Raw genomic sequence first — 14,556 nt, 5'->3', positions numbered from 1 at the left:
TCACTCACCAGGATTTCCAATCTGCCTGGCTTCACTCACCAGGACTTCCAAACTGCCTAGCTTCACTCACTAGGACTTTTACCTGGCTTCACTCACCAGGATTTCTCCGTCTGCCTGGCTTCACTCACCAGGACTTTTACCTGGCTTCACTCACCAGGACTTTCTATCTGCCTCCTGGTCTAGAGAACGAGCTACCGAGCCCTCTCTGACCTAGTCCGGAGAACGAGCTACCGAGCCCTCTCCGACTTCGTCCGGTCCAGAGAACGAGCTACCAAGCCCTCTCTGACCTAGTCCGGAGAACGAGCTACTGAGCCCTCTCCGACTTCCACATCCGATCCAGAGAACGAGCTACCGAGCCCTCTCTGACCATAGTCCGGAGAACGAGCTACCGAGCCCTCTCCGACTCCATCAGGTCCAGAGAACGAGCTACCGAGCCCTCTCTGGCCACAGTCCGGAGAACGAGCTACCAAGCCCTCTCCGACTTCCACATGCCAAGCTTCCATACTTGGACTTCTCCGTGCCAAGTCCCTGCTTGGACTTTTCCCATGCCAAGCTCCCTGCTTGGACTTTCCCGTGCCAAGTCTCCATACTTGGACTTTTCCCGTGCCAAGCTCCCTGCTTGGACTTCTCGAAATAGATTAACTCAAGTCGGGTCAACCAGGTCAACCTTGACCAAGGGTTGCACCCACAACCTCCCAAGTTTTCCAATATTCTTGTCAAACATCAAGATACAACTCTTCTATTCTCATCAAACATCAGAATAGAACTTTTCTATTCTCGTCAAACATCAGAATAGAACTTTTCTATTCTCGTCAAACATCATAATAGAACTTTTCTATTCTCATCAAACATCAAAATACAACTCGAGTCAGGTCAACCAGGTCAACCTTGACCTAAGGTTGCACCAACACTATCCGGTCAGCCCATCGACCTAGCTGGACTTCGTGCCAAACGTCCTGTCAGCCCGTCGACCCGTTTGGACTTCGTGCCAACTATCCGGTCGGCCCCTCGACCTAGCTGGGCTTCGTGCCAGACATTAGGTCAGCCCGTCGACCTGTCTGGGCTTCTCCTGCACACTCGATCAGAGTGTTAGATTAATAACAAGACTAACTTTACTTATTTTGTCATTCATCAAAACTTGGGTTAGATCGTTAGTGCTAACCACACCAACAGATTCAACTATCTCTTCTTTGGCCATCAGTGCTATATATGAAATCGGTTTGATCCGATTCTTCTGAGTCTGGTTCGGAGGTTAACTCTAGGGATTCATACTCTAATTCGAACTCAAGTTCAACTTGGTCTTCTGGTTCTGAAGGAATCTCATGAAGCTTGATGACATTCTCCCAAAGCTCCTTAGCATTGTTGAACTTTCCAACTCGATCAAGCTCTGAATTTGTTAGTCCGCATAGGAGAGTATATGTTGCTTTTGCATTTGCCTTGAATTTTCTTCTTGTTTGTGCACCCCACTTGTCACAGGCGATGGGTACACCTTCTTCAGTGGGGAGAATAAATCAGATTTGGACTATGGTTCATATCTCCACTTGGGTTTTCAGTTGGTGCTCCATCTGGTCTTTCCAGTATCTAAAATTTTCGCTAGACAAGAGTGGTAGGCATGCGGTGCTTTTCCCATCTTGGTAGACCATTTAAAAGGAATCTCGCACTCAAAGAAAAAAAAACAAATGTTCCAAGACTTGGTCTTGGATTAGTAGTGCGAGAGAAAGATAAAAATAATAATTCAGTACTTTCGAAAAAAATAATAAAATATTAAAAAAATATTATTTCAAACTTTTGAAAATGCGATATTTCGCTAATGTCGACCAACGGTGAAAAGATGAAAATAAATTTTTCGACAATAGTTTTGGAGGGAAAAAAAGAAAACAGTTTAGAAAATAGTTATTTTTAACAAAAACGAATGAAAAAGCGACGAATAAGAATGCTCGAACGGTAGTTGTACCAATTCAGAGCGACTCGGCTCTGATACTAATTGTTGGATCGAAAACGCTAGAAGGGGGAGGAGCGAATAACGCTCGTGGCTATTTCGTTCATTTCGGAAAACTCAGAATAATGCAGCGGAATAAAAACAAGAAACCAACGTAATCGCTAACAAGTTTCTTTTACTTGGTTCGGAGCCTGTGGCGACACCTACTCTAAGGGTCACGCTCGTTGAGCGTTTATTTTGTGCAATCACTATAAGCTCGGAAGGTTACAATTCAGATTTACAATATTAAACAGTAATGAAATTATACCGACAATGAAAACAGTAATCTTGAAGCTTCTTGTTGTCGGAGACTTGTTGCAGCTTCGCTAGATCGTTATTTGAGCAGCACACGGAAGAAGGGTTGTCAAATTGTGTTGTACCCTTGATGCTGCTCGAACTGGGCTTAAGTAGCCCGTGGAGGGCGCCTCCAAGCCATGGAGGGCGCCTCCAAGCCCATGGAGGGCGCCCATAACCCCGCTGATTCCGCAGCGTGGATAAGCCCTGACTTCTTCGCCGCTTATTTGCCCGAGGGTGCCTCTAACCGCATGGAGGGCGCCCTCCACCTACGTCCAGGGCGTCCTCAGCTCCATAGAGGGCGCCCTCTGCTCAACATCCAGGGCACCCTCAGCTCCATAGAGGGCGCCCTCTGCTCAACATCCAGGACACCCTCAACTCCATAGAGGGCGCCCTCTGCCCTGCTGCGCTGAGGTGTTCGACTAGTGCACCCGAGACGCCTACAAGCTCCATGGAGGGTGCATTGAGTACTGTTCATCCGAGGTTTTACATCTTTTTGCTCCTTGCAAGATGTGTTAGTTCAAAATATAAAATATATCCTGTAAAACAGAGTTATACATAATACAATAAGGTTAAGATAAATATCTGACAGTCATCGGATTGTTCGGTTCTAACTTTAAATTTTCAATCGGAAACCCTAGGTCGAATCGACGCCTACTGTTCTCTCACCGGGGAGCGCATCCTCATCTACTCCACTCAAGGGAGTTTACCTGTTGCCAGTTGATCTTCCAGACCAACTGGACTTTTACTCAGCGTCCAAAGCTTCCAGTCTTCATGCTGGACGTCCGCTCCACGACCTGTCTAGTCTTCCACCCGGTTCGCGACACCGGGATTTCAGCCTAGGGTTACCACCCCTTAGGATTTTGCCCCAAGCTCTCAATCCGCCAAGACTTTCCGCCTTGGGTTATCACCCCCTAGGACCTAGGGTTACCACCCCCTACAGTTTTCCCTTTGCCTAACAGTAGCTAGGACTTTTCCTCACCTAGGGTTAATACCCCCTAGGACTTAGGGTTACCACCCCCTAGGATTTTCCACCTGTCTAACCGTAACTAGGACTTTTGCTTAAGTACACTTAGGACTTTCCTACAAACTCATTCAAACACATTAGATATATAACAAAACAACTTCACTTTGGACCCTTTCATATAATTAAAATACATGTTCGATTCTCGGATGTTTCCTTTACCAATATTATCTTCTTCTTTATCTTGTGATTAGGGAGGGGCTTGATTTAAGTATCAAAGGATCTAGACAAGGCCTATCTTGACCTCCCTTCTAACTCTTTTCCGATGTTCTCAATCTTTTTTAATACATTCACCGTCATTGGAGACCTCTCCTGAAGCTGAACGTGTTCTCATCGGGTGTCTCGGGACCCTAAATTACTTGACCTAGCTAATCCAATAGCGGTCGATCTGATAACAATCAATCTGATATAGAGCGCGAGAGGAGCCGACTTGACTCGTATCCGACCCATTAGAAAGACTCGATTTCGATATTAGTGGAATTTTTTACGTAAACAAAATGTTACAACTTAAATATTACTACCATCCACATTGTATTGTATCCTATTTGGCAGCAGGGAAGCCAAGAAACCATGCATTTCGGAGTCTCTCTCTACCTTGCAAACTCAACCTCACGTTCCCGCCGCCTTCTCGAGCAGTTTGTAGATTCGCACGGATCACCTCTCTCGCCCACTTCTCGAAGAAGCTCTCGAGGAAGAAACCAGACTCCTGCATTAGCTCCTCTGCCACTCCTGGATCGACAACCAGATTCCCCTTTCTGACCTTTCCATTCTGCATATCCTCGAACGCTCGATGGAGCTTTGTGAGAAGACTGACCTTAAGTTCCTGGTACTGACCCACCCCGGCATTTAAACTGAGCTGAACACTGGTTTGCAGAAGCTCCTGTGGGAGATGGAAGCTGATGCATTCAGTCTCCTCCTCTACGTTAACATACGGTTCGAAGTTAAGATCGAAACGGCCGTGATCTTCTGTCCGCAGCCTCTTCGAACTCCTCTCGAGATCACTGGATGATGATGCATCTTCATCCCTACTGACGTCATTAGCACTCTTTAATCTGGTCACCTGAGAAGTTGTCAGTATGAAGATCGCATCAGCTAAGCGAACTTCTTCTCCTAAACCGTCCTTAAAAGATCCAACTTTTAAGGCATCTGTGAATGGTTTAACGAAATGATCGCTCATTCGATCGATATCCTCCACCAAGACTATGCATTTCTGCGCCGCCCTTCTTATGGCACCCATGACGATCTTGCAGCACGAATCATCTCGCTTAATCCGTATTAGCTTATCCGTCGAGCCAAAAATGGACCTGGCCATGACCAATGCTACTCTTCTCTTGGCGATGTAATCGCTCCCTTTAATCAGCAGTGCCATGACCTTATCGCCTGTAGAACAGTCATGCAATGCTTTCATGATTGCAGGAATTCTGTTCGATTGCCAAGGGATTTCCTCTTGCAGTTGGCGCTGCAGATCGAGTAGTTCAACGGGGAGTTGGCTGATATTTGACACCCTCGAATCGAGGCTACTGCAAACATGAAAAATGGATGCATTTAGTCTATTAAATCTAGTGTTGTTTGAGATCTTTCAGATTTCGATCACTGATATCTCACCTGGAGGCTTGGAGGCCCAAGCCAAGCCAACCTGAGGGAACCACCACAGCTTGGAGGGACCATAGAATTTCGAGAGAAGGCTTCCTTGTTTGGCATTTCCGGTAGGTGCCGTAGCTTGCGGTGGCCAACAGCCAGACCCTGTTCTTCGCGCTGCTATTGAACTCAGAGAGCAGTCTGCCCATGGCAGCAACTACGTGCTCCGTTGCTTCATCATCCACTGCCCAACTCAAGTCGCCTGCGTAGATGATGATGCCATTTCTACCAGATGTTAGAGAATTGATGGTTCTTCGGAGATCAGATACATTCGATTCCACATCGGCCTTACGCATGAGCCGGAGGTGGGAAGAGGAGAGTTGTAGATTTAAGAAACTGGCGTGTCTGAGCTCGTCGGGGATCTCACTCCTGCCCAACCTCCTCAACAGCTCGGCCACAAGGCCTTCCGACGAAGAGCCAGAGCCCCCCACCACAACGGTGTTGGTGCTCCCCTGCTTCCTGAGCATCGCTTCTATAACCATCCTCAGGTCCTCACTCAGCGACGGCGAGGATTGGCTCAAAGCATAGGCGTCTTCCTCGAGATGGCTCTTGACGCATCTACTAGAGAAGCCGGCCTCCTTCATCACCCTACTCACACTGGGGTCGTCGAGAATGGAGAGCATGAGTTGTTCCATTCCCACCTCGATGGCCAACAGAGGCTGCTGTTGGTCGAGCTCAATGCTGCCCTTTCGCTGGTTGGCCTGGGCCCTCTTGATGGCTGCGATGAGAGAGTTGGAGAGGGAGGGAGGGGAAGGTAGGAGAGCGCCGGAGAAGGGAGAGGTGGCGGCGGGAAGCCTGTGGAGAGCCACATTGAAACAGAGCTCAAGAGCTCTGCAGTGGAGAGGGTGGTGGAAGGCAGAGGGGCGGTGCGGCTGGGACTTGAGGCAAGCTCTCCTGAGTAGGTCGGAGGAGGCAGAGGAGGAGCTGATGAGGGTGGCAGCAACATGGAGGGGTGTGACCTGAGCATGGCCTCTCCTCGTCGCCAGGTCGAGGGAGAGCTTGAGAACTGAGGCGACCTCAGCAGTGAGGGCCTGGTGAACTGCACGCACTCCAGTTCTCATAAACACCATCTCCTATTGCTCCTTGATGGATCTTCGAGAGTCCGGAGCTTGCGCAAGAACAGAGAGTCGTGGTGATCTTGAGCTTTATAAAGCATGATGACCTTCCCTTGCACTTCTAATCAGGGCGTAGCCAGGATTTTCGATTAGGAGGGACAATTTTCAAAAATTTATGAAATGAGAAAAGAATAACTTACAACTCTTGGAAGATCATTACTTTTGAGAAAAATAGAGAAGATAAAATAGAGAGGAAGAAGTAAAAAAAAAAAAAAGAACTTTACTTTCTTCGTTAGCAACCTTGACTAATTTCGATGAGCTCGGCAATAACACAAAGAGAGCAAGCTAAGACAAGACATGACTATTTTGCTGTGCCAATAAAATTATAAAAAATACTATAAGAGGAAGAAGATAGGTGGGTTGATGGCTACTTGATCTTGTTGTTAGAAGAGGGCAGCAACTGGTATTGTATTTCTTGCTTGTTGGAGAAGAGAAAGGAGAAGAAAAAAACTCATGTGCTTTAGAAGAGGAGAGGAAAAAATTGTAGGTTTACTAACATTGGAGAAGAGGAGAAGAAGCAAATGAGGAAAAAGAGGAAGAAAAAAATAAAAGAGAAGAATGGCCGAAGGGGTGGCATACGGTACGTTAGGATATAACATTGTGCAAAAGGCGGGTCCCGCCGCCCAGCGGCCCCCTAGGCCTGGCCCCACAGGGATCCTAGGAGGAGGTAAATCAGCGGTGAATGTTGGCCCGGGTAAAGCGTGGTGTCTCCGGAATTTAACACAGCCGGCCCAGATTATTCATCCAGTGCGCGTCCGTGGACCTTCGACCCTACGACTCATTGTGCCAGGATGTCACGCCTTAACCGGTTGATCCAGCCCGCGGGGGCTACGTTAGGATATAACATGCATAGGGAGAAGAAGGAGAGAAAAAAAAATCAAAGGTTTCGTCAAAAATATCCTAATTTTTTTTAAATCGTTCGAACTCTTTTAAACATTAAACTTGGTTCGGTCATAATTCAACTTCAAATCAATTCTAATTTGAACCAACATAATTCTTATGTCCATATCTACCCGTTGAATTTAGTTCAAACTCGATTCAATTTTAATTTAGCTTCCTTATTTTGTGCCTTACGATTTAGTTTATCCGTTTATTATTATATATTTTATTTTTAAAATTCAATACTTAACATTTCAAATCATGATATTTCCTCGTATAAGTGGTACCAATGGATAACTTAGGTTATGAACTTTCCAAATATGTGATAAATTTCAATTTTCGACATTGAATGGTGATGAATCAACTACTCAAAGTGACAATATATATATATATATATAATGTGAGAGGGGCGATCGCACCCCCTCTCCTTAAGGTGGCTACGCCCTTGCTTCTAATTACATCATCATCACCATCTCTCTCAGGTTTTTTTTTTTTTCCCTTTTTTTTCTTTTTCTGCTGTGGTTGCCGCCGTGGTTTTCAAAATCGTGATCCAAATGGTAGGATCTTACAATCCTGCGATCTGGAAGTAACAAAATGATCTGGAAGTGTTTAGAATCGTTGTTTACAGTGGAGTGGGAGCAAGTTCGATAGGAGTTTTAAGAAGGGCCATGATTTTTTACTAGGGTTAAATCAAGAGATTTATAATTGAACTACAAGAATATTATTTAAAGTTTTTTCAAAAATTCGAGATTATTTTCATCTTTTCAGAAGCTAAAATTTTTTCAGTTTTAAGACTATTTAAAATATTTATTTAATTGATGTTAGACCATTTTGATTTCAATAATATTTTCTTTAATTAGTTTCTCCCTTCAAAATTATAAGTTTGGATACTTAAGTGGCATTTGATTATTTCTTAGAATAAGAATGAAGATGTGAATCATAGTATAATAGAATGATAATGAGTGTGAGCATGAATATCACTTTTAAAAATAATATTTAGTTAGTGAAATATTTTCTATTGGAATAAATTAAAATTTCTTTTATTACCCTTAGAGAAAAATAAGAAAAAAAATAGATGTGAGAGAAAGTTGAATGTGAGAGAAATACGGTAAGAAAAAATGATAAGAGAGAAAGTGTGGCGAGAGAGAAAATGTGATAGGAAAGAATAAGAGAGGGAAAGTGATGAAAAAATAAAGCAAGAGAGTATAATGGGAGAGATCATGATGAGAGAGAAAGTATGATAAGAAAAAATGAAAAGAAAAAACTATGCTGAGAGAAAATAAAGAGAGAGTGTGTAAAAGGAGATATTTAAGAGAAAGAAAGTATGATAAGAGAGAAAATATGTTGAGAAAAAATAAAAAAATAGAGTATGATAGGAGATAAAGCATGGTGAGAGAGAATGGAGAGAGAAAAAGTATGATAAGAGAGAATGAAGTTAAAGAAAGTGTGATGAGAGAAAATAAGGAGAGAGAGATTGACAAGAGAGAAAGTACGATGAGATAGAAAGTGACAAAAGGTGAATACATTCACCCCTAGTGCTCCCGTCAATCCATCCTAGGACTAACACGGAGGAGGTAAATCATAATAACTAAAAAGACAAGTGGTAGGTGGGGTGAGTTTACACAGGTTGCAGGGATTTACGTTCTGCTAGCCCTAAAATTCGACTCCAATACCGCATGTGACAATCAACCTACCACTTATCAACTCAGCTAAGCCCGTGGGAGCACGATGAGACAGAAAATATGATGATAGAATGAGGAGAAAAAATAAGTAAAGAGAAAATGATATGAAAGAAAAATTGAACAGATATATTAAGGATATTTTCGTCTAAAACTTAATTATCATTTTCATCAAATATAGATCCGCTACATTAACGACCCACTTAGTGTCGGTCCCACGGATATGGAAAGAGGTACATGTAGGTATACAGGTATCAGGTGCATGGTCGGGTAAATCTCAGGTCGTCAGTTTCTGAGAATTGACCCCTGACCATTACGCCAGAGATGTTATGCGCCCACCGTCTGTATTACGCTCTGGGGCATTTTTTCATTTCTATCAAAAAAATGTGGAACCGCCACATCAACGGCCCCTCTAGAGCCGGTCCCACGGATATGGAGGGAGGTAAATGCAGGTACACAGGTGGAAAGTGCATGGCGGAGACGTTAACCCCAGGCAGTGACACCCCGGGGATCGACCCCTGGACCTTTCAGCCACAGAACCATGCACTCCCCATCTGTGCTACGCCCTGGGGATATTTTTTCATTTCTATCAAAACTAAGGAAGGAGGTGGATTTCATTAATACCTAAATTTTTAAATTTCATTCTAAAATTTTAATTTAATTTCTATCAACAAAATATAAAATTTGGAAATGAATCTATTTACCCATTCTAAATTCCTAAATCAAACGCTATCTTAATATTAGGTTGAATAACATGTCTCCATAAGATTATTTTCGTATTTGAACTAACAAAATCAATAATTTTGATGCATTGGCCTTTAAACTGGGTCACCCTTTTCAGCTTCAAACCCTACTGATCCGCGATCCGCGATCCGCGATCCGATCCTGACCCAAATTAATCCTACAAAGTATGGTTGTCGCAGTAGTTTTGTGTTCTGATTACATCCTTTTTCTTCAGTAGCATTGCGATTCCTCGCGTTCATTTTCCGCGCCTCCATTTGGCTTAATTAATTCGTCTCTTCCTGTGGTCGCTTAAGATTCTGCAAGAACACTGTCAACGTGTTTTTTATCTGAGCGGATCTAAAAAATACATAGATTACCATACACTGCTTCTTAATTTTGTAGATCCAATAAAATGCAGAAGAACCACCCCCAGCCCTGCTCTGCTAAAAATCCAGACCAAAGCAGTACTGCATGGCACGATCTATCTCAGAAATGTCGATGCAGTGTGCTTGTGAACAGACAAAACCCCTCAAAGAATCAATCAGATAAGGAAGGAAGGTAATAAAAGGTTGGAAATTTTTTGAAACTTTTTGCTGAGCTAAAAAAACACATAAATATTTGTGTACTGATGTCTCCTCTTTTTCTCACTTTGGAGCAGCCGCCAGACTGCTCTCTCCCTGTCTCGTTGGAACGACAATTGCAGAGACGCTGCTGCTGCCTTCTTTCTCCCTTCTCCCTAAGTACCGAAAAGCATGCTCATGTCTGCTCGGCATGCGTCACGTTGGTACGTGCAAGAAATGAAATGATGAACAAGATACAGATTTGCATTCAAACTCGACAACAGAAGTTAATTTGTCTGAATGAAACAAACATAATTTCCAGGATAATCCACTGCCCCCCGAGTGTGAAGTGAAATATCAAGCTTATGTTACGTTCCTGTGCAAATTATTTTCCCACTCATTTCTTGTGATCAAAAGGTAGCTTTTTGACCGATGTCCTTTGAGTTTTTATTGAGAACTGTGAAAGATGCTGCTTGTTCCTACCATTCGTATTTCTTGCAGGCTTATCGTTTCCAATCGAGTTTGTTCCTCCCGTCCCGGGCCGTGCATTATTTTCCAGCTTCATAATTATTTAGTTTCGTGATGTTTGAAAGAATCAAAGTACTGTAGTTGAGAAAGGCAGTGAAAAATATCCTTTCAGGAAGAAAGAAAAGTTAAAAGATGAGAAGGAACGAACTCACAGCAGCAGCAGCTGCTTCCCTGCATTTTGCCTGCTCAAATCCAACACTCTAGGTCAACAATCAATGAAATGTTGTATGCATTTCAATAAACTCACTCCTGGGACATGGTAATTTAGATCTCACAGGTCATCCGAGTTGGTATATGATGGGATGCTTGTCACTTGAGGTCTCGGAGTCAAAACTCAGGATAGTCGGGGCGTAAATCTCCGGTCCCTGTGCAACTCACCTCATCTGTCACATGCTCGTTCAGGATGCTGTGATTTACTTCCCTCATGATGACCTTGGGTTGGGTGCGGCAGAGACACTAGGGGCGAACAATTTCATCTTTTTACCACATGGGACATGATAATTTAACTTTGAGAGCAAAATGTTTATGCTAGGATTGTCCATACCCAACCAATGTAGGTTTTTTAATCACAGCTTTTCTCTAAATTTAACTAAATAAAATTAATTTAAAATAAAAGATAATATACTTTAACATCAACATGCAAAAAATTAAATAGTTTTAAAACTCTAACCATGTAATGATAAAAATAATTTTAAAGTAATGATAAAAATTCATATACAATGATATAAAGTATTCAGAGTATTTGAAAAATTTTAAACGATATTTTTTAACCTAAGACTAGATCATTACAGATGTACATCTTGTACTTAAATATAAAATTTTAAACGATTGTTAATTTAATATATTAAAAATCACATCATTCAATCAATTTTTTTTCTTCTCTTCTTAGTAACTTCCTTTTGAATACTCCAAGGAAGAGTTAAAAAATCTATTAGGGCATCTCCCATCTCTGTATTTTTTCAGAGTGGGCATCTCCAATTTCAAAGCTCTAAATGAGTGTTTTTTTTTATCCCTACTATGCCTCATTAAAAACATTAAAAACTCCACTGCTCTTTTCATTTAAAAAACCTTCCAATAACTTTTTCCATGGACTCTACACTATCAAATCTCCCTTGTTTATTTTTTTTTAATTTAATATTTCTATGGCACCACCCACATTCTAAATTTTGAGAGAGAAGAGTAGTCTTGAAATTTCACTATTGTTCTTAGAATAAAAACCTTTAATCTTATGCTCACAATGATTCAAACTTGTTTGTTCAATTTTTTTTTTATTTCACAACCTCTCCAAAAATCTTACATTGAGATGATAAGAAGAAAAACAGAATCTAGTTAAATGCTTTGAATAGTTCGCTGTAAAACAAATTTACTCCGAGTTTGAGCTCCAGCGGAGTTTCAATAACTCATTGAAATAATGAATAGCTTCTGAAACACACAAAAAAAAAAAAAATAGCACGGAATCAGAATTGCCATGGCAGAAACAGACATAAATCAGATAAAAAGCAGAGTGGACTCTATTCATGTCCTTTCCATTGGCAAGGAGAAAGAGTGAGAGAACTTGATAGATTATTTTTCTGGGTTTTTCCACCTTTCTCGTTCATTGGCATCGTGATTTTCAAAGGAAGACGCAAAGGGGAAGAATGAGACAGGGAACAATGAAAGAGAAGAGGAATTAAGTGCACTTGGAGGGTTTGTGGGCAATTCAGCAGGACGACAGGACAGTCATGCAACGCTCTTGTCCTTCTCCCCTTTCAAAGCTTCCTCCTCTGCTTGGATTCTCTTCTCTGTCCATGGAGGTTATGCTCTTTGCTCCACTGGCTCAAGACTCTTTATCATTCATTGTCTTTCGACCTGAAAAATCTATCTGCTTTGATGGATGAGCTTAGATAAATTTAATTCTACCTACTATTAAGATAAATCGAAAAATATTCGTAACAAACGACTCATCAGTTTAGCATTCTTAAATCAACAGCCTATTAAAAATATTTATCTGTTAATGTTTTGAAATTGGGATTTGTAAACTTAAAAAATATCGTTGCATCATTGTTGGGGGAAAAAAAATTGTTGACCTAAATAATTTGATTTCTGAACAAATTAATTTGTACTTAAAATGGACTAAATAATATGGCTTAAGATAATGCCATTCAAACAAATTAGTTTGACTTAAAACAATTTGATAAGATTAGATTATAATAATATATTAATAAAATCAAATCTCTTTTAATAAATTTACTACACGTCTCCCAAAAGCTTCTTTAATTAGCTTGTTTTATGAGCAATCTTCGGTCAGTAAATATAATTTTTGTGACGTTAATTGACTGACCAAAACCCACATTTTTTTTATTAAAAAAAGAACAAAGAATACTTTTACAAATTGAGTCAATGGAAAATATATTTGGATGTACGCCAACTACCTAAATCCTTTTTATTGACATTTTATAATTACTATTATAGATATTTGGTTCAAATAAATAAACAGATGGAATCAAATAAAAATCGTGTGACTTTTCCTTTCTATATCAAAATAAACCTAGTAAATCTCTCAACATGTTTTTAAAAATTTCATAGAATCATATGACAAAAAAGATGGGGAGGTAAATGGTGACTACTAATCATTCGAGGGTATTTGGTTAAATTTATTAAAAATAATTTATAAATTCGTACAATTTATAAGTTGTTTTGGGAGTTTATAAATTGTTAGATCTTATTTTAAAAATAAGTTGTTAAAGTGTTTAAGGAAACTTATTACAATCAACTTAAAGGTATTGATGTGTTTGGTATTATAAGATCTTTTTATTAATAAAATTACCAAAAAGAATATAATACTATTAATAGAGAGTTTTGGGCTTTTTATTAATAGAGGAGTTTGGATGAATTTTTATATTGGAGGAGAGAAAATTGAAAAGATGTATTGACGTAAAAGACGACACAGCGTTGGAAGAGATGTACAATATTAATCTTCAACCTTCTATGATAGAGTATAAATTTGAATAGATGTTCAAAGTTTTATACGTATCTGAATTTTCTTATACGTACTCTCTATATGCATCCTCAACCTTTCAAAAATAGTTTTGTTTCTAGCCCTTAGATGTCAAATGGGTCAATCCATAATAGTACAAGACATCCTATAAAATCTATCATCTGGCAGGGTGAGGCGAGCTACTATCCTAGTGGACTAGGAAATCCTCAATCCAATCTTAGGTGGCTTACAGGTTAGGTGAGTCAATTAATGAGTCTATTAAAAAATAAAAAATATATAATAATGATGAATTTTTAAGTTTGGATTGTAAATTAAATAGATAAGCTCACGAGGCTATTGAATTTCCACTTTAGTTATAAGTTTTGAAAAAATAATTCTCAATTCATGGGCCAACCTGAGTCGGCCATGGGCCGGGTTGTGAGGCCTGCCTAGGCTCACAACTTGTGTGAGTCGATCTATTTGGACTTATCTTTAAATAGATTGATAAAATTTCAATTCAACTCGTTTAAATTATTTAATTGGCTGAACAATTTGATGAGCTCAATTCAAATTGACCACTCTACTAGTCATCCATATATGATGAATCATACGTGCATGTCATAACCAAGTGTCTCACCCTCGTCAAAATTTGAGTGTCTCGGTATTGCTGCTTAAAAACTAAATATTCTTTTGTATGAAATCATCCAATTTAAAAATTCAGATCCTTTGGTCTCCTCTTAGTCTATTATACGATTTCGACGTATTTTATCTAATGAATTCAACTGAAAAAATATCATCTAAATCATCTTAATTCCATACCTAAATTATTATTTTTAATATTATTTTACTTTATCAATGTATTTAATTAAATTTTTTATTTTGGGAAAAAAATCTAATTAAATACATTGATAAAGTAAAAGAAAATAAAAAAATTATAATTTATATACGAAATTGAGATAATTTAGATGATAATTTTTTCGAATAAATTTATTAGACGAAAGATATTGAAATCATGTAGTGAATCAGGAGGAGTCCAGAGCATCTGAATGGAAAATCATCTCCTTTTGCAAGTGAAATAGCCTCTGACATTTCTCCCTGTTTGTGATTTGGGCAAGCTAGCGGTCTCTGATGGCCAGCTCCCATTACCTAGCAATTAAATTGTGAAGGCGTTAATAAGCTAGA

At 40.1% G+C, this 14,556-nt stretch overlaps 1 protein-coding gene across 1 annotated transcript; it reads right to left on the bottom strand.

Annotated features, from left to right (window-relative positions):
- Window positions 1-3,837: 3,837 nt before the first annotated feature.
- Window positions 3,838-5,995, bottom strand: LOC122011282 (protein SMAX1-LIKE 5-like). Its single transcript, XM_042567671.1, has 2 exons — window positions 4,902-5,995; window positions 3,838-4,816 (listed from the first exon to the last, which is right to left on the bottom strand). Exons 1-2 carry the CDS (start codon window positions 5,993-5,995, stop codon window positions 3,838-3,840), a joined length of 2,073 nt encoding a protein of 690 aa, XP_042423605.1.
- Between the last annotated feature and the right edge of the window lie 8,561 nt (window positions 5,996-14,556).

The sequence above is a fragment of the Zingiber officinale genome, chromosome 8A (genome assembly GCF_018446385.1).
Source record: "Zingiber officinale cultivar Zhangliang chromosome 8A, Zo_v1.1, whole genome shotgun sequence".
Taxonomy (NCBI): domain Eukaryota; kingdom Viridiplantae; phylum Streptophyta; class Magnoliopsida; order Zingiberales; family Zingiberaceae; genus Zingiber; species Zingiber officinale.
Note: the sequence above shows the minus strand (reverse complement) of the source record. Positions and strands in the feature narration are given on the sequence as shown.

Excerpts from the sequence above, each read along its gene's own strand:
- LOC122011282 (XM_042567671.1), bottom strand. The coding sequence starts at position 5,995 with ATGAGAACTGGAGTGCGTGCAGTTCACCAGGCCCTCACTGCTGAGGTC. Across the intron at positions 4,817-4,901 it reads TTGGGCCTCCAAGCCTCCAG|TAGCCTCGATTCGAGGGTGT; the intron begins GTGAGATATCAG and ends TCATGTTTGCAG.